Raw genomic sequence first — 25,075 nt, 5'->3', positions numbered from 1 at the left:
TAGGTATGCTCTACAATGTAGTAAGAAGAAGGTAGATCATAGCTCTACCATCTCTATGCAGGGCCGTAGCAGGGGGTGGGGCACTGGGGGCATGTGCCCCCCCCCCCCCCCCAATATTAAAAAATATATAAATAAGGAAAAGATCAGAAGGGGCGTGGCTGTGCCCCCAATATTTTCTTTATGTTTCTCTAATTTTGTCCCCCCAATTTAACGTGGGCTCGGGCGTGTAGTCAGGATTGGCTGAGGGGGGTGCGCAGTCATATGGAAAAAGATATTTGGAAAAAGAAAAGTATTCGAAGATTCCTTAATAAGAAATTACCCATTTTTTGGCTGCCGAGGGGGAGGGGGGAATGCGCGCGCACCCTGTGCACCCCCTTGTGAACGCGCCTGGGCTGCTACGGCTCTGATATGGTAAAAAAGGCCGATGTTCTTGGTCCAATGTAAAAACAGTTCTATCATCAATCATGGTAAGTAGATCAAAGTTCTATCATCTCTATGGTATACTGGCCGATGTTCTTGGTTCAATGGTAAGTAGATCATAGCTCTATCATCTCTATGGTATATTGACCGATGTTCTTGGTTCAATGGTAAGTAGATCATAGCTCTATCATCTCTATGGTATATTGGCCGATGTTCTTGGTTCAATGGTAAGTAGATCAAAGTTCTATCATCTCTATGGTATACTGGCTGATGTTCTTGGTCCAATGTAAAAACAGTTCTATCATCAATCATGGTAAGTAGATCAAAGTTCTATCATCTCTATGGTATACTGGCCGATGTTCTTGGTTCAATGGTAAGTAGATCATAGCTCTATCATCTCTATGGTATACTGGCCGATGTTCTTGGTTCAATGGTAAGTAGATCATAGCTCTATCATCTCTATGGTATACTGGCCGATGTTCTTGGTTCAATGGTTAGTAGATCATAGCTCTATCATCTCTATGGTATACTGGCCGATGTTCTTGGTTCAATGGTAAGTAGATCATAGCTCTATCATCTCTATGGTAAACTGGCCGATGTTCTTGGTTCAATGGTAAGTAGATCATAGCTCTATCATCTCTATGGTATACTGGCCGATGTTCTTGGTTCAATGGTTAGTAGATCATAGCTCTATCATCTCTATGGTATACTGGCCGATGTTCTTGGTTCAATGGTAAGTAGATCATAGCTCTATCATCTCTATGGTAAACTGGCCGATGTTCTTGGTTCAATGGTAAGTAGATCATAGTTCTATCATCTCTATGGCATACTGGCCGATGTTCTTGGTTCAATGGTAAGTAGATCATAGCTCTATCATCTCTATGGTATATTGACCGATCCCCCTCGTGCCTGGGAGTGGCTGCTTGCTCTTCAAGTGGGACAGGAACCCATCCAGGCGACTTAAGTGTCGGAAGAGCGTGACCTGTTGGTAAACAATAAGAGGCTCAGTTACATCGAGGTGTACCCTGAAGGTGGCGACTTTAGGTGCCTACTACCGTGGCTACCCTCTATGACGCTGCCAGTTCCCAGGGTCCCAAAATATTGGTCACTCAAAGACTTTAGTATACTACTAGGGTGTTACACACGCTCCCATTGGTTGATTAAGCCTACGACAGACTACGTGGTTTTGTATGCTCCTATGAGAGAATTCAATCGCCGGCGATTGCTAGAAAATTTGATCTCCACTATCCGACTAGCCTGCAATGCTGGAGGCTGGTGTTTCGCTATAAAAACACCGGGTAAACGTCTGAATTGCAGGCAAGTATCGGACGAATCAGATGTCTAAATATCGGCGAATTCGCCGCAGCGGCAGCAGAGAGACTTGGCGGATTTTCAGCTGACAAAAGCGTACAAAAACGCCTAGTGAGTTACAGACTTTAGTAGGCCGTAACTCGCCGTACGCCCGCTTAGAAAGAACACAAAAGTTTGCTATAAAAATTACCTGGTCCTGTACAGACTCGTGGAGGTCTAGGAGAAGCTGGTGCACTTCCGGCATGAGAACGAGGCTGGTGTAATGCGCGTTCATCAGCCATCCTGTCCAATCCAGTACCTAGTGAGGGGAATCAACTTATGTAGGTTTAAAAGCAAAAAAAACAAAGTGGCACTTGGTAATATTAAAAAAAAAATTGAGGAAAAATATTTATAATAAACGGTGTAACGAAACTACAAAAATCTTCACCCTGGTCCTCAAAACAGAAACTATTTTTTTGTGATAATGGGTATACCTATAGTAGAGATCTCGTTAGCCAGTTGTATACAAATCCAAGGTTTCAGTAAGGCGAGAGTAAAGCCTGTACGATGATGCCAATCAGATAGCATGTTTCTCGTTTCCTTATTTGCTCACTTTACAAAACTGTCAAGGTGGCCACGGTAGCGCGCTTTGTATCAGATAGCATGTTTCTCGTTTCCTTATTTGCTCACTTTACAAAACTGTCAAGGTGGCCACGGTAGCGCGCTTTGTATCAGATAGCATGTTTCTCGTTTCCTTATTTGCTCACTTTACAAAACTGTCAAGGTGGCCACGGTAGCGCGCTTTGTATCAGATAGCATGTTTCTCGTTTCCTTATTTGCTCACTTTTACAAAACTGTCAAGGTGGCCACGGTAGCGCGCTTTGTATCAGATAGCATGTTTCATGTTTCCTTACTTGCTCACTTTACAAAACTGTCAAGGTGGCCACGGTAGCGCGCTTTGTATCAGATAGCATGTTTCTCGTTTCCTTACTTGCTCACTTTACAAAACTGTCAAGGTGGCCACGGTAGCGCGCTTTGTATCAGATAGCATGTTTCTCGTTTCCTTATTTGCTCACTTTACAAAACTGTCAAGGTGGCCACGGTAGCGCGCTTTGTATCAGATAGCATGTTTCTCGTTTCCTTATTTGCTCACTTTACAAAACTGTCAAGGTGGCCACGGTAGCGCGCTTTGTATCAGATAGCATGTTTCTCGTTTCCTTATTTGCTCACTTTACAAAACTGTCAAGGTGGCCACGGTAGCGCGCTTTGTATCAGATAGCATGTTTCTCGTTTCCTTATTTGCTCACTTTTACAAAACTGTCAAGGTGGCCACGGTAGCGCGCTTTGTATCAGATAGCATGTTTCATGTTTCCTTACTTGCTCACTTTACAAAACTGTCAAGGTGGCCACGGTAGCGCGCTTTGTATCAGATAGCATGTTTCTCGTTTCCTTATTTGCTCACTTTACAAAACTGTCAAGGTGGCCACGGTAGCGCGCTTTGTATCAGATAGCATGTTTCTCGTTTCCTTATTTGCTCACTTTACAAAACTGTCAAGGTGGCCACGGTAGCGCGCGTTGTATAAGATAGCATGTTTCTCGTTTCCTTATTTGCTCACTTTACAAAACTGTCAAGGTGGCCACGGTAGCGCGCTTTGTATCAGATAGCATGTTTCTCGTTTCCTTATTTGCTCACTTTTACAAAACTGTCAAGGTGGCCACGGTAGCGCGCTTTGTATCAGATAGCATGTTTCATGTTTCCTTACTTGCTCACTTTACAAAACTGTCAAGGTGGCCACGGTAGCGCGCTTTGTATCAGATAGCATGTTTCTCGTTTCCTTATTTGCTCACTTTACAAAACTGTCAAGGTGGCCACGGTAGCGCGCTTTGTATCAGATAGCATGTTTCTCGTTTCCTTATTTGCTCACTTTACAAAACTGTCAAGGTGGCCACGGTAGCGCGCTTTGTATCAGATAGCATGTTTCTCGTTTCCTTATTTGCTCACTTTACAAAACTGTCAAGGTGGCCACGGTAGCGCGCTTTGTATCAGATAGCATGTTTCTCGTTTCCTTATTTGCTCACTTTTACAAAACTGTCAAGGTGGCCACGGTAGCGCGCTTTGTATCAGATAGCATGTTTCATGTTTCCTTACTTGCTCACTTTACAAAACTGTCAAGGTGGCCACGGTAGCGCGCTTTGTATCAGATAGCATGTTTCTCGTTTCCTTATTTGCTCACTTTACAAAACTGTCAAGGTGGCCACGGTAGCGCGCTTTGTATCAGATAGCATGTTTCTCGTTTCCTTATTTGCTCACTTTACAAAACTGTCAAGGTGGCCACGGTAGCGCGCTTTGTATCAGATAGCATGTTTCTCGTTTCCTTATTTGCTCACTTTACAAAACTGTCAAGGTGGCCACGGTAGCGCGCTTTGTATCAGATAGCATGTTTCTCGTTTCCTTATTTGCTCACTTTTACAAAACTGTCAAGGTGGCCACGGTAGCGCGCTTTGTATCAGATAGCATGTTTCATGTTTCCTTACTTGCTCACTTTACAAAACTGTCAAGGTGGCCACGGTAGCGCGCTTTGTATCAGATAGCATGTTTCTCGTTTCCTTATTTGCTCACTTTACAAAACTGTCAAGGTGGCCACGGTAGCGCGCTTTGTATCAGATAGCATGTTTCTCGTTTCCTTATTTGCTCACTTTACAAAACTGTCAAGGTGGCCACGGTAGCGCGCGTTGTATAAGATAGCATGTTTCTCGTTTCCTTATTTGCTCACTTTACAAAACTGTCAAGGTGGCCACGGTAGCGCGCTTTGTATCAGATAGCATGTTTCTCGTTTCCTTATTTGCTCACTTTACAAAACTGTCAAGGTGGCCACGGTAGCGCGCTTTATATCAGATAGCATGTTTCTCGTTTCCTTATTTGCTCACTTTACAAAACTGTCAAGGTGGCCACGGTAGCGCGCTTTGTATCAGATAGCATGTTTCTCGTTTCCTTATTTGCTCACTTTACAAAACAAAATTCGCGAACAACGTTCGCGAACAGCTGATGTTCGCGAACACAGTGTTCGCGAACAGACCGGGACAAACCGATTGACAAACGGGAACTCGTACCGTGTTACCGAAGACTTACAGTACTGATACTCACTTAAAATACATACAGGAGTTCTGCAAGCGATTCAAATAAATTGTTCGTGTAAAAGTCAGCTGAGAGCTATGGTTATCGTTGAAATCAGAAACAACAAATTCAGTTATAGTCTGATATGCCTTCAGTTCAATTATTTGTAGACGATCAAGACAAGACACTTTCAAGTTTGAGAAATAAAGACGATAAAGATGGCGGATGAAAGCCAAAGCATGCGAAGGATTCGATCGTGGATTTACGAGGGCAGACACAGGCAAAAAAGTTAGTTAGTTTATTCTGAAAATCTTGCCTCGAAGAGGGAAGGAATGTCGATCGCTTAATATCCTTCGAAGATTTTCGAATGTGTGAAAACTGCTAGCGAAGAATTTTGAAATTCTATTTGACAAATACTTGTAATAAACACGGGAGAAGGAATACCGATTGCTTGATATCTTTCGAAGATTTTCGAATGTGTGAAAACTGCTAGCGGAGAATTTTGAAATTCTATTTGACAAATACTTATAATAAACACGGGAGAAGGAATACCGATTGCTTGATATCCTTCGAAGATTTTCGAATGTGTGAAAACTGCTAGCGAAGAATTTTGAAATTCTATTTTACAAATACTTGTAATAAACACGGGAGAAGGAATGCCGATCGCTTGATATCCTTCGAAGATTTTCGAATGTGTGAAAACTGCTAGCGAAGAATTTTGAACATCGGAAAGCCATCTCTTTAACAAAGACTTGTATTAGACACGGGAGAATAAGTTTGAGGTGGGAATGCCGATCGCTTGATATTCTAAAACCCGAAAAGAAGACATTTATAGTAGAGCATGTTGTCGCTGACTCATGTATTCGAACACAAACGACTACTACTAACAGTTTTCACACATCCGAAAATCTTCGAAGAATATCAAGCGATCGGCATTCCTTCCTCAAACTAATTCTCCCGTGTCTAATACAAGTTTTTGTCAAATAAATGGCTTCCCAGTGTTCAAAAGGATTGGCTAGCAGTTTTCACACAATTGAAAATCTTCGAATAATATCAAGCGATCGGCATTCCCTCCTCAAACTAATTCTCCCGTGTTTAGTACAAGTCTTTGCTTTGTCAAATAAATGGCTTCCCGCTTTTCAAAGTATTCGCTAGCAGTTAACACACATTCGACAATCTTCGAAGAATATCAAGAGATCGGCATTCCCTCCTCAAACTAATTCTCATGTGTTTATTACATGTCTTTGTCAAATAAATGGCTTCCCGCTGTTATTAAGTCTTCGCTAGCAGTTTTCACACATTTAGAAAATCTTCGAAGAAAATCAAGCGATCGGCATTCCCTCCTCAAACTAATTCTCCCGTGTTTAGTACAAGTCTTTGCTTTGTCAAATAAATGGCTTCCCGCTTTTTAAAGTTTTCGCTAGCAGTTAACACACATTCGACAATCTTCGAAGAATATTAAGAGATCGGCATTCCCTCCTCAAACTAATTATCATGTGTTTATTACATGTCTTTGTCAAATGAATGGCTTCCCGCTGTTATTAAGTCTACGCTAGCAGTTTTCACACATTTCGAAAATCTTCGAAGAAAATCAAGCGATCGGCATTCCCTCCTCAAACTAATTCTCCCGTGTTTAGTACAAGTCTTTGCTTTGTCAAATAAATGGCTTCCCCCTTTTCAAAGTATTCGCTAGCAGTTAACACACATTCGACAATCTTCGAAGAATATCAAGCGATCGGCATTCCCTCCTCAAACTAATTCTCCCGTGTTTAGTACAAGTCTTTGCTTTGTCAAAAAAATGGCTTCCCGCTGTTTAAAAGTATTCGCTAGCAGTTAACACACATTCGAAAATCTTTAAGGAATATCAAGCGATCGGCATTCATTCCCCAAACTAATTCTCTGTCTAATACAAGTCTTTGTCAAATAAATGGCTTCTCGCTGTTTCAGCTGTTATTAAGCCCTGGATCACACGTTACCGTTCGTCAAACCGTTTATTTTGCATCTGTTCGCGAACAGCGTTTCGCGAACAGTCTATATGTTCGCGAATTTCGCGAAAGTCGTTCGCGAATTTCGCGAAAGTCGTTCGCGAATTTCGCGAACAGTGTCCCTATGTTCGAGAGCGGTACTGTAGCATGTTTCTCGTTTCCTTATTTGCTCACTTTACAAAACTGTCAAGGTGGCCACGGTAGCGCGCGTCGTATCAGATAGCATGTTTCTCGTTTCCTTATTTGCTCACTTTACAAAACTGTCAAGGTGGCCACGGTAGCGCGCTTTGTATCAGATAGCATGTTTCTCGTTTCCTTATTTGCTTACTTTAAAAAGCTGTCAAGGTGGCCACGGTAGCGTGCGTCGTAGTATAAGCCACATACTTACCGTAGAATAGGGAAGGCTGTTTTGGTGACTTGGAAACGATTTAAGTGGGGCCTGCTGGACGATCTGCGTTAGAAACTGCAACAAGACCTGCCAACGAGAACAAATATATAATTAAAAATATAGACCATAAATACTCTTAGGCATAAATGAATGGTCGCATTTGTTACTAGATTTTACAAACCAGAAAACAATAAATTTAAATGTATAGTAAAAATATATAAATACCATAAAAACTCTCAGGATTGAATGAATGGTAGCGTTACTAGATTTTCTAAACTAATAATAGAATGTATATAGAAAATAATTTGTTCACTTGATTTACCAAACAGCTAAACAATAAATACAAATAAAAACAATAAATACATGCAGTTTCAATCAATAAATACGTGAATATCCCCAGAGCAGAACGTTTAGCAAATGAGACCTCAAATTTGTCAACTTCATTGCACATCCAATTGAAGATTTTGATCTGCGCGAATAGAATTTCGAAAGAAATTTAAAACTAGACGCAGCACGCATTATCCTTGAAAGACGAACTAGATTTAAGCCCTGTAGGAGATGTAACAAGACCTGTTGTACAAAAAGATAGATGACGAACTCCTGGAATAGGGGAAGACACAAGGGGTTGTATTCACACAAAGATAAGGTAAGACACAAGGGGTTGTATTCACACAAAAATAAGGAAGGATACAAGGGGTTGTATTCACACAAGATAGGGGAAGACACAAGGGGTTGTATTCACACAAGATAGGGGAAGACACAAGGGGTTGTATTCACACAAGATAGGGGAAGACACAAGGGGTTGTATTCACACGGAGATAAGGGAAGACACAAGGGGTTGTATTCACACAAAAATAAGGAAGGATACAAGGGGTTGTATTCACACGAAGATAAGGAAGGACACAAGGGGTTGTATTCACACAAAAATAAGGGAGGATACAAGGGGTTGTATTCACACAGAGATAGGGGAAGACACAAGGGGTTGTATTCACACAAGATAGGGGAAGACACAAGGGGTTGTATTCACACAAGAATAAGGAAGGATACAAGGGGTTGTATTCACACAAAGATAGGGGAAGACACAAGGGGTTGTATTCACACAAGATAGGGGAAGACACAAGGGGTTGTATTCACACAAAGATAAGGGAAGACACAAGGGGTTGTATTCACACAAGATATAGGAAGACACAAGGGGTTGTATTCACACAAGATAAGGGAAGACACAAGGGGTTGTATTCACACAAGATAAGGGAAGACACAAGGGGTTGTATTCACACAAAAATAAGGAAGGATACAAGGGGTTGTATTCACACAAGATAGGGGAAGACACAAGGGGTTGTATTCACACAAAGATAGGGGAAGACACAAGGGGTTGTATTCACACAAAAATAAGGAAGGATACAAGGGGTTGTATTCACACAAGATAGGGGAAGACACAAGGGGTTGTATTCACACAAGATAAGGGAAGACACAAGGGGTTGTATTCACACAAAAATAAGGGAAGACACAAGGGGTTGTATTCACACAAAGATAGGGGAAGACACAAGGGGTTGTATTCACACAAGATAAGGGAAGACACAAGGGGTTGTATTCACACAAAGATAGGGGAAGACACAAGGGGATGTATTCACACAAGATAAGGGAAGACACAAGGGGTTGTATTCACACAAGATAAGGGAAGACACAAGGGGTTGTATTCACACAAGAATAAGGAAGGATACAAGGGGTTGTATTCACACAGAGATAAGGGAAGACACAAGGGGTTGTATTCACACAAGATAAGGGAAGACACAAGGGGTTGTATTCACACAAGATAGGGGAAGATACAAGGGGTTGTATTCACACGGAGATAAGGGAAGACACAAGGGGTTGTATTCACACAAAAATAAGGAAAGATACAAGGGGTTGTATTCACACAATAATAAGGAAGGATACAAGGGGTTGTATTCACACAGAGATAAGGGAAGACACAAGGGGTTGTATTCACACAATAATAAGGAAAGATACAAGGGGTTGTATTCACACAAGATAGGGGAAGACACAAGGGGTTGTATTCACACAATAATAAGGAAGGATACAAGGGGTTGTATTCACACAGAGATAAGGGAAGACACAAGGGGTTGTATTCACACAAAAATAAGGAAAGATACAAGGGGTTGTATTCACACAATAATAAGGAAGGATACAAGGGGTTGTATTCACACAGAGATAAGGGAAGACACAAGGGGTTGTATTCACACAAAGATAGGGGAAGACACAAGGGGATGTATTCACACAAGATAAGGGAAGACACAAGGGGTTGTATTCACACAAGATAAGGGAAGACACAAGGGGTTGTATTCACACAAGAATAAGGAAGGATACAAGGGGTTGTATTCACACAGAGATAAGGGAAGACACAAGGGGTTGTATTCACACAAGATAAGGGAAGACACAAGGGGTTGTATTCACACAAGATAGGGGAAGATACAAGGGGTTGTATTCACACGGAGATAAGGGAAGACACAAGGGGTTGTATTCACACAAAAATAAGGAAAGATACAAGGGGTTGTATTCACACAATAATAAGGAAGGATACAAGGGGTTGTATTCACACAGAGATAAGGGAAGACACAAGGGGTTGTATTCACACAATAATAAGGAAAGATACAAGGGGTTGTATTCACACAAGATAGGGGAAGACACAAGGGGTTGTATTCACACAATAATAAGGAAGGATACAAGGGGTTGTATTCACACAGAGATAAGGGAAGACACAAGGGGTTGTATTCACACAAAAATAAGGAAAGATACAAGGGGTTGTATTCACACAAGATAGGGGAAGACACAAGGGGTTGTATTCACACAAAAATAAGGAAAGATACAAGGGGTTGTATTCACACAAGATAGGGGAAGGCACAAGGGGTTGTATTCACACAAGATAGGGGAAGACACAAGGGGTTGTATTCACACAAAAATAAGGAAAGATACAAGGGGTTGTATTCACACAGAGATAAGGGAAGACACAATGCGTTGTACTCACACGTAGATAAGGGACGACACAAGGGGTTGTATTCACACGTAGATAAGGAAGGATACAAGGGGTTGTATTCACACAAGATAGGGGAAGACACAAGGGGTTGTATTCACACAAGATAGGGGAAGACACAAGGGGTTGTATTCACACAAGATAGGGGAAGACACAAGGGGTTGTATTCACACGGAGATAAGGGAAGACACAAGGGGTTGTATTCACACAAAAATAAGGAAGGATACAAGGGGTTGTATTCACACAGAGATAGGGGAAGACACAAGGGGTTGTATTCACACAAGATAGGGGAAGACACAAGGGGTTGTATTCACACAAGAATAAGGAAGGATACAAGGGGTTGTATTCACACAAAGATAGGGGAAGACACAAGGGGTTGTATTCACACAAGATAGGGGAAGACACAAGGGGTTGTATTCACACAAAGATAAGGGAAGACACAAGGGGTTGTATTCACACAAGATATAGTAAGACACAAGGGGTTGTATTCACACAAGATAAGGGAAGACACAAGGGGTTGTATTCACACAAGATAAGGGAAGACACAAGGGGTTGTATTCACACAAAAATAAGGAAGGATACAAGGGGTTGTATTCACACAAGATAGGGGAAGACACAAGGGGTTGTATTCACACAAAGATAGGGGAAGACACAAGGGGTTGTATTCACACAAAAATAAGGAAGGATACAAGGGGTTGTATTCACACAAGATAGGGGAAGACACAAGGGGTTGTATTCACACAAGATAAGGGAAGACACAAGGGGTTGTATTCACACAAAAATAAGGGAAGACACAAGGGGTTGTATTCACACAAAGATAGGGGAAGACACAAGGGGTTGTATTCACACAAGATAAGGGAAGACACAAGGGGTTGTATTCACACAAAGATAGGGGAAGACACAAGGGGATGTATTCACACAAGATAAGGTCAGACACAAGGGGTTGTATTCACACAAGATAAGGGAAGACACAAGGGGTTGTATTCACACAAGAATAAGGAAGGATACAAGGGGTTGTATTCACACAGAGATAAGGGAAGACACAAGGGGTTGTATTCACACAAGATAAGGGAAGACACAAGGGGTTGTATTCACACAAGATAGGGGAAGATACAAGGGGTTGTATTCACACGGAGATAAGGGAAGACACAAGGGGTTGTATTCACACAAAAATAAGGAAAGATACAAGGGGTTGTATTCACACAATAATAAGGAAGGATACAAGGGGTTGTATTCACACAGAGATAAGGGAAGACACAAGGGGTTGTATTCACACAATAATAAGGAAAGATACAAGGGGTTGTATTCACACAAGATAGGGGAAGACACAAGGGGTTGTATTCACACAATAATAAGGAAGGATACAAGGGGTTGTATTCACACAGAGATAAGGGAAGACACAAGGGGTTGTATTCACACAAAAATAAGGAAAGATACAAGGGGTTGTATTCACACAAGATAGGGGAAGACACAAGGGGTTGTATTCACACAAAAATAAGGAAAGATACAAGGGGTTGTATTCACACAAGATAGGGGAAGACACAAGGGGTTGTATTCACACAAGATAGGGGAAGACACAAGGGGTTGTATTCACACAAAAATAAGGAAAGATACAAGGGGTTGTATTCACACAGAGATAAGGGAAGACACAAGGGGTTGTATTCACACAAAAATAAGGAAAGATACAAGGGGTTGTATTCACACAAAGATAGGGGAAGACACAAGGGGTTGTATTCACACAAGATAAGGGAAGACACAAGGGGTTGTATTCACACAAGATAAGGGAAGACACAAGGGGTTGTATTCACACAAGATAGGGGAAGACACAAGGGGTTGTATTCACAAAGAGATAAGGGAAGACACAATGCGTTGTATTCACACAAAAATAAGGAAGGATACAAGGGGTTGTATTCACACAAGATAGGGGAAGACACAAGGGGTTGTATTCACACAAGATAGGGGAAGATACAAGGGGTTGTATTCACACGTAGATAAGGGACGACACAAGGGGTTGTATTCACACAAGATAGGGGAAGATACAAGGGGTTGTATTCACACAAGATAAGGGAAGACACAAGGGGTTGTATTCACACAAGAATAAGGAAGGATACAAGGGGTTGTATTCACACAAGATAAGGGAAGACACAAGGGGTTGTATTCACACAAGATAGGGAAAGACACAAGGGGTTGTATTCACACAAAAATAAGGAAGGATACAAGGGGTTGTATTCACACAAGATAGGGGAAGACACAAGGGGTTATATTCACACAAAAATAAGGAAGGATACAAGGGGTTGTATTCACACAAGATAGGGGAAGACACAAGGGGTTGTATTCACACAGAGATAAGGGACGACACAAGGGGTTGTATTCACACAGAGATAAGGGACGACACAATGCGTTGTATTCACACAGAGATAAGGGACGACACAAGGGGTTGTATTCACACAAGATAAGGGAAGACACAAGGGGTTGTATTCACACAAGATAAGGGAAGACACAAGGGGTTGTATTCACACAAGATAGGGGAAGACACAAGGGGTTGTATTCACACAAGATAAGGGAAGACACAAGGGGTTGTATTCACACAAGATATAGGAAGACACAAGGGGTTGTATTCACACGGAGATAAGGGACGACACAAGGGGTTGTATTCACACGGAGATAAGGGACGACACAAGGGGTTGTATTCACACAAGATAGGGGAAGACACAAGGGGTTGTATTCACACAAGATAAGGGAAGACACAAGGGGTTGTATTCACACAAGATATAGGAAGACACAAGGGGTTGTATTCACACAAGATATAGGAAGACACAAGGGGTTGTATTCACACGGAGATAGGGGAAGACACAAGGGGTTGTATTCACACAAAAATAAGGAAGGATGCAAGGGGTTGTATTCACACAAGATAGGGGAAGACACAAGGGGTTGTATTCACACGGAGATAAGGGACGACACAAGGGGTTGTATTCACACAAGATAGGGGAAGACACAAGGGGTTGTATTCACACAAGATAAGGGAAGACACAAGGGGTTGTATTCACACAAGATAGGGGAAGATACAAGGGGTTGTATTCACACAAGATAGGGGAAGATACAAGGGGTTGTATTCACACAAGATAGGGGAAGACACAAGGGGTTGTATTCACACAAGATAGGGGAAGACACAAGGGGTTGTATTCACACAAGATAAGGGAAGACACAAGGGGTTGTATTCACACAAGATAAGGGAAGACACAAGGGGTTGTATTCACACGTAGATAAGGGAAGACACAAGGGGTTGTATTCACACAAGATAGGGGAAGACACAAGGGGTTGTATTCACACAAGATAAGGGAAGACACAAGGGGTTGTATTCACACAAAAATAAGGGAAGACACAAGGGGTTGTATTCACACGTAGATAAGGGAAGACACAAGGGGTTGTATTCACACGTAGATAAGGGAAGACACAAGGGGTTGTATTCACACGTAGATAAGGGAAGACACAAGGGGTTGTATTCACACAAGATATAGGAAGACACAAGGGGTTGTATTCACACAAGATAGGGGAAGACACAAGGGGTTGTATTCACACAAAAATAAGGAAAGATACAAGGGGTTGTATTCACACAGAGATAAGGGAAGACACAAGGGGTTGTATTCACACAAAAATAAGGAAAGATACAAGGGGTTGTATTCACACAAAGATAGGGGAAGACACAAGGGGTTGTATTCACACAAGATAAGGGAAGACACAAGGGGTTGTATTCACACAAGATAAGGGAAGACACAAGGGGTTGTATTCACACAAGATAGGGGAAGACACAAGGGGTTGTATTCACACAGAGATAAGGGAAGACACAATGCGTTGTATTCACACAAAAATAAGGAAGGATACAAGGGGTTGTATTCACACAAGATAGGGGAAGACACAAGGGGTTGTATTCACACAAGATAGGGGAAGATACAAGGGGTTGTATTCACACGTAGATAAGGGACGACACAAGGGGTTGTATTCACACAAGATAGGGGAAGATACAAGGGGTTGTATTCACACAAGATAAGGGAAGACACAAGGGGTTGTATTCACACAAGAATAAGGAAGGATACAAGGGGTTGTATTCACACAAGATAAGGGAAGACACAAGGGGTTGTATTCACACAAGATAGGGAAAGACACAAGGGGTTGTATTCACACAAAAATAAGGAAGGATACAAGGGGTTGTATTCACACAAGATAGGGGAAGACACAAGGGGTTATATTCACACAAAAATAAGGAAGGATACAAGGGGTTGTATTCACACAAGATAGGGGAAGACACAAGGGGTTGTATTCACACAGAGATAAGGGACGACACAAGGGGTTGTATTCACACAGAGATAAGGGACGACACAATGCGTTGTATTCACACAGAGATAAGGGACGACACAAGGGGTTGTATTCACACAAGATAAGGGAAGACACAAGGGGTTGTATTCACACAAGATAAGGGAAGACACAAGGGGTTGTATTCACACAAGATAGGGGAAGACACAAGGGGTTGTATTCACACAAGATAAGGGAAGACACAAGGGGTTGTATTCACACAAGATATAGGAAGACACAAGGGGTTGTATTCACACGGAGATAAGGGACGACACAAGGGGTTGTATTCACACGGAGATAAGGGACGACACAAGGGGTTGTATTCACACAAGATAGGGGAAGACACAAGGGGTTGTATTCACACAAGATAAGGGAAGACACAAGGGGTTGTATTCACACAAGATATAGGAAGACACAAGGGGTTGTATTCACACAAGATATAGGAAGACACAAGGGGTTGTATTCACACGGAGATAGGGGAAGACACAAGGGGTTGTATTCACACAAAAATAAGGAAGGATGCAAGGGGTTGTATTCACACAAGATAGGGGAAGACACAAGGGGTTGTATTCACACGGAGATAAGGGACGACACAAGGGGTTGTATTCACACAAGATAGGGGAAGACACAAGGGGTTGTATTCACACAAGATAAGGGAAGACACAAGGGGTTGTATTCACACAAGATAGGGGAAGATACAAGGGGTTGTATTCACACAAGATAGGGGAAGATACAAGGGGTTGTATTCACACAAGATAGGGGAAGACACAAGGGGTTGTATTCACACAAGATAGGGGAAGACACAAGGGGTTGTATTCACACAAGATAAGGGAAGACACAAGGGGTTGTATTCACACAAGATAAGGGAAGACACAAGGGGTTGTATTCACACGTAGATAAGGGAAGACACAAGGGGTTGTATTCACACAAGATAGGGGAAGACACAAGGGGTTGTATTCACACAAGATAAGGGAAGACACAAGGGGTTGTATTCACACAAAAATAAGGGAAGACACAAGGGGTTGTATTCACACGTAGATAAGGGAAGACACAAGGGGTTGTATTCACACGTAGATAAGGGAAGACACAAGGGGTTGTATTCACACGTAGATAAGGGAAGACACAAGGGGTTGTATTCACACAAGATATAGGAAGACACAAGGGGTTGTATTCACACGGAGATAAGGGAAGACACAAGGGGTTGTATTCACACAAAAATAAGGAAAGATACAAGGGGTTGTATTCACACAAAGATAGGGGAAGACACAAGGGGTTGTATTCACACAAGATAAGGGAAGACACAAGGGGTTGTATTCACACAAGATATAGGAAGACACAAGGGGTTGTATTCACACGTAGATAAGGGAAGACGCAAGGGGTTGTACTTACACAGAGATTTTTGGTTGTCAGTATCTTGGCACTGCTTTGGATAAATACATCATTCACAGGGTAACAGAGGATTAAACAGCTTCAGTGTGGTTAAGGTTGTCAATCAAAACTTGACCAATAAAAACTGGATTCTCAGGAATCATGACTGAAAGCCATTAATGAAAACGCTTCAAGCTACAGTGAATGACGGAAGTAAGAAGGGGAATTATACAGTATCTCCTGGAAAATGTCGACGAGAGAAATAAAGCTAGGCAACTGAATTGAAATTTTGCAAAAACGTATAATTACATCTAGAGTATATAATAAACATACCTTTCTATATAACTGCTTCCCATGTATTAATTTGTTGAATCAATAAAAGGATACAGTAGCTTTGTCTGTTTGTCTCTAAATGATAGACAGGGGGCGGACCCTGACTCTTCAACTCTATCAGTCATATTTGTTTCACCATCCTCCTCTCCAAAAACAGAACTATCAGCGCTAGACACCAAGAAAGTATTAGAGGCTAAAGGCACTTTATAATAAAGACCACTATTAATATAAGGTATATGCCTACGATTTATTGGAAGGGGATGGGTCAGTGGCGCATCTAGGGGGGAGGGGGTTGTTGACGAAATTCCAACCCCTTCAGACAGAGATTTTAGACAAAAATCCACAGTTAGACTCCTAATGTTTGAACAATCCTGTACTATCCCTGGTTTTCAGACATTATTGGGCTTATATACATAGAAGCTTGTCTTGGATGCACAAATTGCCATATGTTTTAAACACCCCATACCCCCTACATTTAAATGGTTTCCCTGGATCTGCTCCTGATATAGGAACCAAGGTGCAAGGTATATGACTGGACGTAGCTTTGCATATTTTGCCATCTGTAAACTCATTAACTATTATAATCCAAGGATAATTAAGGCAGTAATTGAAACCCCATTCAAGGTGCAAGGTATATGGCTGGACATAGCTTTGCATATTTTGCCATCTGTAAACTCTTTAACTATTATAATCCAAGGATAATTAAGGCAGTAATTGAAACCCCATTCAAGGTGCAAGGTATATGGCTGGACGGAGCTTTGCATATTTTGCCATCTGTAAACTCTTTAACTATTATAATCCAAGGATAATTAAGGCAGTAATTGAAACCCCATTCAAGGTGCAAGGTATATGGCTGGACGTAGCTTTGCATATTTTGCCATCTGTAAACTCTTTAACTATTATAATCCAAGGATAATTAAGGCAGTAATTGAAACCCCATTCAAGGTGCAAGGTATATGGCTGGACGTAGCTTTGCATATTTTGCCATATGTAAACTCTTAAACTATTATAATCCAAGGATAATTAAGGCAGTAATTGAAACCCCATTTAAACCACAAGTAACATCATGTTAAGAAATACCTATAATGCACATGTAAATGTGCACATTTCCTAGGGTGTGGCCCAAGAAGTCATGATGGCACAGCACAGATGAAAGTTAAACCACTATACCTTAACACAAACTGAAGACTAGAGACCACAGTGGGTTCTGGGATCCCCTTGATGTACTTAAAACACTGCATAATCAGATTCTGTAAAGATAAAAGATGCCTTAAGGAGGCCAAACCCACCGCCATTTTATGCTCCTATATACACCTATTTCAAAAAATTTGTCAGTGCAAATGGCGAATAGCAAATAGTAAATGGCAGTTCTAAGCCCGAACAGTGCTTCTGGGTACTAATCATTCGTAAAATTAAAGGTGTTAAATAGAGTCTAGCAATGTCAGAGACATACATTGATGATCTTTTATGGATAATTGTTTGATTTATTTATATTCTTCAGCATTTAGTAGAAATTTAATGAGACCCATGGTTCCTTTCGGTCCTAGAACTGCCATTTGCCAATCGCCATTTGCCGTTTCACACTGACAACGTTTTTCGAAATAGGTATATATGATTGGAGTGAAAATGGTAATGGAGAATACCTGAAATTGAATCCTTGATATTTTGTCTAAAAGCATTGTCTAAAAGCATTGACTTATATGTCAGTCCTTGTTTATCAGAAGATGACACAATTGCATATCTCATCACTTACTATATCTTTCTTTTCCATCAAACGCTCAAGCAGCTCTGGACTCGAACTGGGGAGAGTGGTCATAGGCATCAATCATTAAGAGACCACCTCTATCTAGCAACCACTATCAAAGTCCCTAAATATCTGTTTTTCACTAACACACTTATACTTTGTACAACACCATAATATGCTTTGAAAAAATTTAACTAGAGCAGGGGGATCTGTTTTTCACTAACACACTTATACTTTGTACAGCACCATAATATGCTTTGAAAAAATTTAACTAGAGCAGGGGGTCTTTGGTAACCCCCATTCAGGAATAAAGGAAAAATTGACCAGTTTTTTTAAGTATGTATATTCAAACAACTGTAGGGTACATGTGACCCTCTTCCCATTCCTAAAGATGGCAATGCCCTGGATTACCATCTTGTTTACCTGGCAGGCACGCAACAGGTCTGAAGCAGACAAGACAGCGCATCAGTTGGCCAGAACCCTTCTTCTGTCAGACACCGTGATAACACAGACAGCACAAAAGGCTGTGATAACAAGGCTCTTTTGGTCGATAGTTTCTCCTGCAGGTGCAACACAAAGACTCAGAAAGAATGTTGATCAACTACAGTACTCACTAATGTTGAAAATACAGCAGTTTTTTCGCAAGGAAACTTCAAAATAACGATCTACGAATGAAGTATGATATGTTTTTGAGGATATTTGATAGGAAATATCTTGGTTACTTGCTTGAAATAGCCGTTGCCAATGGATGCTTTGTGTGAGTCGCCATTGAGCGGGAGCATAAAATGGCGGCGTGATTGGCTTTCTCTAAGAGGATGCTAGCCTGTTTTAAAAGGCAATAAAAGAGCAACCTTTTGCAACCAATGAATGCTACCTCCATGAATTGTGTAATCATTCAAACAGTGGAATTCATGGTGTGAATATTAGGTGAGGTCCTGGCTTTTATTATTCCTTTCAGGGCAATATTTAAAAATACATTTAAAACTTATTACCTTGGCTTTAAATGATTGCTTTTTTACTCTCTTGATAGGACTATGTTTGACTTTCTCATCTGAAAAATAGCAATATTAGTAAATCTATGGGATTTGCTAAAAAGCAGGAGAGTAAACTATTGATACAAACCTTGCTCATGTGCAGAGCACTTGGAATCAAGATAGCGTCTGAGCTCAGAGGTAAACTCTGTTGCTGTTGACGTCTGAAATCACACAGAATGATGAAGCTCGAAATAAAAATTATCACAAACTACAGGATATCATTTTCTGTTTTCATTCTGGAAATTTGAACATTCATTTCTAAAATAAATACCAGAACCCCCCTTCCCACACACAGTTCACTCATTGGTGAGTATGGTGTATGTAATTGCATTTCTTAACACTAACCAAGTGTAGGGCATAATTAATTAACTGCTACAGTATTTAAGTATTTACCTTGCTGGGATCAGTGAGTTTCTCCAGGGATGACTCTTCGGTTGTCTGCTGTGAAGTCACTTGTTTTCTCCATTTAGATAAATCCTGGATCTGCAAACAACCTAGTTAGCTATGGATATACGTTTACAGTGGTACTCCAAGTATGTAGCTGTGTTGAGCCATGCTAAGTGTACACTTTAAAAAGATTGGTCACTTAACACTTGCTCAATGAATCACAGAGAAAGCAATGAAACTCAAACTACACAAGAACTTTTGCAGAGAACAAAAATGTAATTAATGCTTGCAAACCTCACAAATGTATCAGATTTATCCATGCTTTTTATTCATTATATCTTTATATTAAAGAAAACAGTATTTGGAAGCATTTGTGCAAATGGCACAATTTCCTTTTTTTACCATCATTTGATACATCACATGCATAATTTGTGAAAAAAAAATGTGTTGAGACTTTTAACTGTAATCAAAATTATTACAACATTACACTATTTGGTTCACCTCTGTGGGTTTTGGCAGCTGTGGAATGCAGAGTAGAGGTTGTGGGATCCCTGTGGTGGAGTAGCTTTAAGAAATACAAATTTAATATCAGTATGGAAAATGATAGAAGGTTACATTTATAAGTACGGGGTGAGGGTCTTTTTTTCTGCTTCAAAAACCAGGCTTTGTTCTGTCTAACACTTGAGAAGAACTTGTAAAGAATTTGAAAGGGGAACTTAGTACTGCTTTGCCCAACTACAGCAGTGTTCGCAAACAGCCCGGGACAAACGGGTTGACAAACGGGGACTCGTAACGCCAAACAGAAGATACATGTAGTAGTTGGTGAAAACAACAAATATAATTAACCTGTTGTGCGTCGAGCATCACGATAAACATGTTTAGACAGAAAAAACTGCTCTACGCAAGGATGTGGCACACACAACCTGATTTAAAAAAATGTCTACCTATGCATTCAACAACCCTTACCTTGAAAGCTTTACAAGAGCCGCGACCAGGGATGACTGATCCACCCAAGAAGGCAGCCACACAAACAAACTAATTTAGACAAATTCTAGATTTTCAATCAACAACCCTTACCTTGAAAGCTTTCCAAGAGCTGTGGCCAGGGATGACTGTTCCACGCGGCAAGGGCAGGCAGCAACACATGAGCTGAGACCCACACAGACATAACCTGATGTGGCCAGAATAGGGCCGACTGCCCGAGGAGATGTATTGGCGCCGGTTGTTGCCTGGCTAGATATGATACCCTGGAGTGACTTGCTCGCTTGAAGAGTACCAAACCTTGTGTCAATGACTGATAGACACACTGCAAAAATAGAACAAGTCAGAGTTAGAAAGAAGTCCTGTTCAAAATGCCACAGCATGTATCAAAACGTCTCTGTCAGCAACCATGTTGTCATCCTAGCAAATAACAAGTGTAAAAAAGCACCCATTTCTGTTAGCTAATTCGAGGAAGCTATTGGGGTATCTTCTATTGGATCTGGTTAATGAATTTTTAAACTTTGTTTTTTTATAGTTATTTTGAGATTTCTGGTGGGGGCCCAGTTAAGTAGTGCATCTTGCTTGGTTAGCCCTGAATCACCTATGATGGTATTGATAAGGTGTTAGGATATTCACAATAAAACAAAAGTGTAGCAAAAGTCAGATCCATAGTATTAAAAAGTATTATAAGTATAGGGTTGACTTACTTACACAAAAAGATAAACAAAATAAAGATAACAAACCTTGTAAAGTATCATCTTTTGCCTTCTGACTGCCGCAGTGGCAAATGTGGGAGGAGCCAATTGGCACCATGGAAACAGTTGACTAAAACAATAATGTCAATACAACCTTATGGTTACTTTCCATTCAGAGGGCTAGTGCTTTAAATGTTGTGATATTTTATATGCACCACATCAATTCCATAACCCCTAAAGGAATAACAAGAATGGCTTTCTTGAAATAATGACCATGTATATCACAAGATGCACAAGGAAAAAGCACATAGAAGAAGTAACAGGTGATATTGTACAGTTGCTCTTTGGTTGTGGGTACTCCAAACAGAAGAATGTAAATGCTGAATTTCTATAGCTCTTATCACAGCATCTCTAATCTCTTCAGATGCAACATTATGAGTGCAAGGGGTCAATTACATGACGAATTTTAACCCAAGCTGAAGCTTTAGCCCACCAAAATGTTTTCCGATTGTATATCCAACTTCAGCCCAGGCTGAATTTGTCTTTGAATTACACACAGCACACATGTGGGGCTGAGATACTTTACGTGATTACGTGGATAAATTCACAAGCTGAAAATCCTAACCTAGAAAAGCTAACTGGGCAGAAATTGAGACTATGCTGACAACTTGCACATGTTATGAAAACAGCAATTTTACAAGGATTTTGGACTTTCTCCTAAACGGGCCAAAAACTCAGCTCTGGTTGATATTTGTTTGAGATTCAGCCCTCAAGTTATGTAGCACTGTAACTGTCCATATTAAGGTAGAGTCTATATGCACAAAGTTATGTTATTCTGCGTCACTACCTTTGAAATAGAGGAGTCTGGTAGCTTGCTTGTCCATAGCAACTTGTTGTGAAGCTGTATAGGTTGTTTTAAAGCTGTGTCTGGAACCAGTAGGGATGTGATATCACAGCTACATAGACATCCGTCTGACCCTGAGGGAAACCAAATAGATACCAACTTCGAGCAAGGTATTTTTTATACCATCAACAACATATTTTTGTTTTTACTAGACCAGAGGAAGACTGTCATCTTGGTCTAGACTGATCTCCTCAATTACACCTTTTTTTAAACACAGCCCACCCATTCAGTAAAAATAATATATATCTTGTTTTGACTCACAGTAGGATAAGGCCATCGCATTGTTTGACACACAGCAACAAAGCAGCTCTGCATTCTGTACAAACACAATAAAACAGCTAATTAGGTTACAGTCAATAAAATAAAAAGTCTGTGGCTAGTTCTTTGCTAAAAATACAAAGAAATAAAGCTATTTACATAGGTCATGCTGATTATATACCTATTTCAAATAAGTTTCCACCAGGAGAATGCATGTGTCATGGCATTGCTTCATGGTTATCAAAAGCAAATAAGAGCAAATAAGGTTTGGTTAGCTGTAACATACTTTTGTAAATCTCTATAGAGATTCACATGGCTTTTAGAGACCAGGATTCAGTCATTGATTTGTTCCAGCGCAGGTTGCGCTGCATTGATTCTCAAGTGGAACCTTTTTTGAAATAGGTGTATTAACAAGTAATAAAAATACCTACCAGACTTGGTGGTACAATCTCTGCCTCGTGAGTCTCCACTGTTTCATCAAGACGAGTTACAGATAAAACATTCTTGCTGTCCTATAGATACAAACACAGTAGAAAGTGTTAAATTTTAGTGTGTACAGATAATAGTGTTTATTTTCATCTATCTGCTTGTCTGCCTGGCTGGCCATTTGCACTTCTATCAAAATTGGTTAACCTATTGGTTAGAAAACTATCAGAATAGCTATGATGCTTTCCTGTTTAAAAAGAAGACAGTATTGTATCATATTGTACTAGTTGATTCTAATTCTAACCTCCATACAACAGATACAGCACAGTTAAGTAGTTTCAAACCTTACCTTATTTTTGAAAACACCAACAAATACTGACTCCTCTTTGTAGAGTACAGCAGAGTGAACAACCCTAAAACATGAGAGTTCTTAGACAGATAATCAGAGTGCACTAAAACATGACAGAGAGTTCATAGACTGATAATAGAGACATTTAACACGGCGTTTTTTCTCAGAAACGGCAAACGTCAAACCTCTGGGTGTCACATTACAAGGTCTTGTGGTCAAGTTTGCAGTCTGCAGTTTGCGTTTTGACCTCAGGAGCACCGTCTAGCAGTAAATGATTTACCTCAGCAGTTTTTCCTTCAAATTTTCTATGAGCTCACGTTTGAGACCATGAATAAGTGTTATTAATCATTTGACTCTTGAAATTATATATATTAATTGACAATTTGCACAATTACTAAAACTTTTGGCTAGGTTGGAGTCTAGCACATGTTTTGCACTTTTTCCTGCCAAATGCCACATTTCCCACCAAATGTGCTAAGCTTCGTTATCGCCAGAGTTCTGAACATGTAATCAGAGTGTACTAGACTAAAGACATGTTATCAGAGTGTACTGCCCTAAAACATGACAGAGAGTTCATAGACTAATAAGAGTATACACTACCCTTAAAGGAGACCAATTATGCTATCATTTTATTCGAAAGACTTAAACCAATTTTAATCAAGAGACTTAAAACCTCAGGATTGTCATGTGTAGGATCTGTTTTATTTTGGGGCAGCACAATATTGAATAGATATATCATATAAATAAAAAAAAATTATATATTTAAAGTTTCTGCAAAAAGTACAATCAATGGTGATTAGGACACGAACCTTTTTACTATATTCTTGGGTTTTGCTTTTCTTTTGGAGTTGCGGGATTTCTGGGGGCATTTATTGAGGAAAGATACTGTTCCATCCACAAAAACCACTAAAGGTTCATGATCAACTTCACCACAGGAAACTTTGATGGAAGCGATAGCAGTCTCTACCTGTACAAACAAGCCTACAAGGTATATATATATACATATATACAAAATATAACTGTGAGGGCCCTAAGAGGTAACTGGATTTAAGTGTGTCTGGGGGAGAAGTGGGATTTTTCAATTTGATGTTTTCAGTAGTAGTACTCAATTTTCTTTCGTTTAGCAGACCTTCCAGTTGAGTTTAATGGTTATCAAAACCTGTTAACCCATAAATTAAGGACATAGGTTTCAAAATAGAGGATCTTGTATCATTCTATAGGCGAGTTGCTGTCCTTTGTATTTTTTTTGCAAGGGGGGGGGGGGTATAATATTCCTGGCTCTTTCAAAAAGGCCTATGCGCAGGAGCTACATATGCTGTCATACTGTACCTCAAAAGACTGAAAATCAGATAAATCCACTGAATCTTCACTCCACTGACAAATTTTCTGCAAAAGGTCCATGTTGCAGATTTAACTAACACTCGGCTATGACAAAGTCAGAAATATGAAAGACTTCTTATTCAAACATACCGTGTCGTTGATAACACCGATATACTTCCTGGTTCTAGGGTCATGAACAACGGGGCAAGTAAATTCCTGCTTTTGTTGGGCGGCCAAGCTATGCACAAGTTTGTTATTAGCGAGCTGGAAATGGATAAAAAAAGCAATCAACACACAATCAAGGGTGGAACAAACGCCGCTTCGACTCACATTGTACACTAGAACGCCTCTATCCTTGAATGTTAGTATAACGTGGTTCTCTTCGCAATGTTTTTCAACAGAAAGCAAGTTATTTCTCTGAAAGACTCGGCATAAAGCATAAGCTTCGCCGGTGGCCGCCATCTTCGTTACACGTGCCTGAGCCAGCGATACGCAAACATTGCGGATTACATTTACATACCGGAAATGAAATGCAACATCAAATCTCGTTTAAGATAAACCTAACAATATTCTTAATTTAGACCTTGTATAAGGATCTCATATCTAAGATGACGTTCGGATATAACACAATTTTTTTCGCCCGTTTTGTGAACGATTTTTTATGAAAAATTTCTGCTTCCGGTTAAATGTCTTGGAGATG

At 40.5% G+C, this 25,075-nt stretch overlaps 1 protein-coding gene across 1 annotated transcript; it reads right to left on the bottom strand.

The window, feature by feature from the left end:
* Positions 1-740: 740 nt before the first annotated feature.
* Positions 741-24,886, bottom strand: LOC5510147 (nucleolar protein 11-like). The gene is made up of 22 exons (XM_048719907.1): positions 24,706-24,886; positions 24,526-24,639; positions 24,385-24,441; positions 23,865-24,022; positions 23,056-23,119; positions 22,712-22,792; positions 22,284-22,338; positions 21,966-22,096; positions 21,167-21,248; positions 20,520-20,748; positions 19,944-20,007; positions 19,449-19,538; positions 19,144-19,216; positions 19,014-19,072; positions 18,445-18,581; positions 18,031-18,076; positions 17,448-17,527; positions 16,332-16,445; positions 15,966-16,044; positions 7,199-7,285; positions 1,922-2,029; positions 741-1,402 (listed from the first exon to the last, which is right to left on the bottom strand). The coding sequence occupies exons 1-22, from the start codon at positions 24,835-24,837 to the stop codon at positions 1,283-1,285; spliced, it is 2,160 nt and encodes a 719-aa protein (XP_048575864.1). The 5' UTR covers positions 24,838-24,886; the 3' UTR covers positions 741-1,282.
* Positions 24,887-25,075: the final 189 nt, after the last annotated feature.

The sequence above is a fragment of the Nematostella vectensis genome, chromosome 12 (genome assembly GCF_932526225.1).
Source record: "Nematostella vectensis chromosome 12, jaNemVect1.1, whole genome shotgun sequence".
In the NCBI taxonomy this organism is placed as follows: Eukaryota; Metazoa; Cnidaria; class Anthozoa; order Actiniaria; family Edwardsiidae; genus Nematostella; species Nematostella vectensis.
The sequence above is the reverse complement of the archived record's forward strand: the minus strand, read 5'-3'. Positions and strand labels throughout refer to the sequence as shown.

Bases quoted from the DNA above. Each gene is read 5' to 3' on its own strand.
- LOC5510147 (XM_048719907.1), bottom strand. From the start codon at position 24,837: ATGGCGGCCACCGGCGAAGCTTATGCTTTATGCCGAGTCTTTCAGAGA. The intron at 20,749-21,166 runs GTTTGTTATCTT...CTATTTTTGCAG, and splicing joins AAAAGATGATACTTTACAAG to TGTGTCTATCAGTCATTGAC. The intron at 16,446-17,447 runs GTATAGTGGTTT...CTTGGTGTCTAG, and splicing joins AGTCTTCAGTTTGTGTTAAG to CGCTGATAGTTCTGTTTTTG.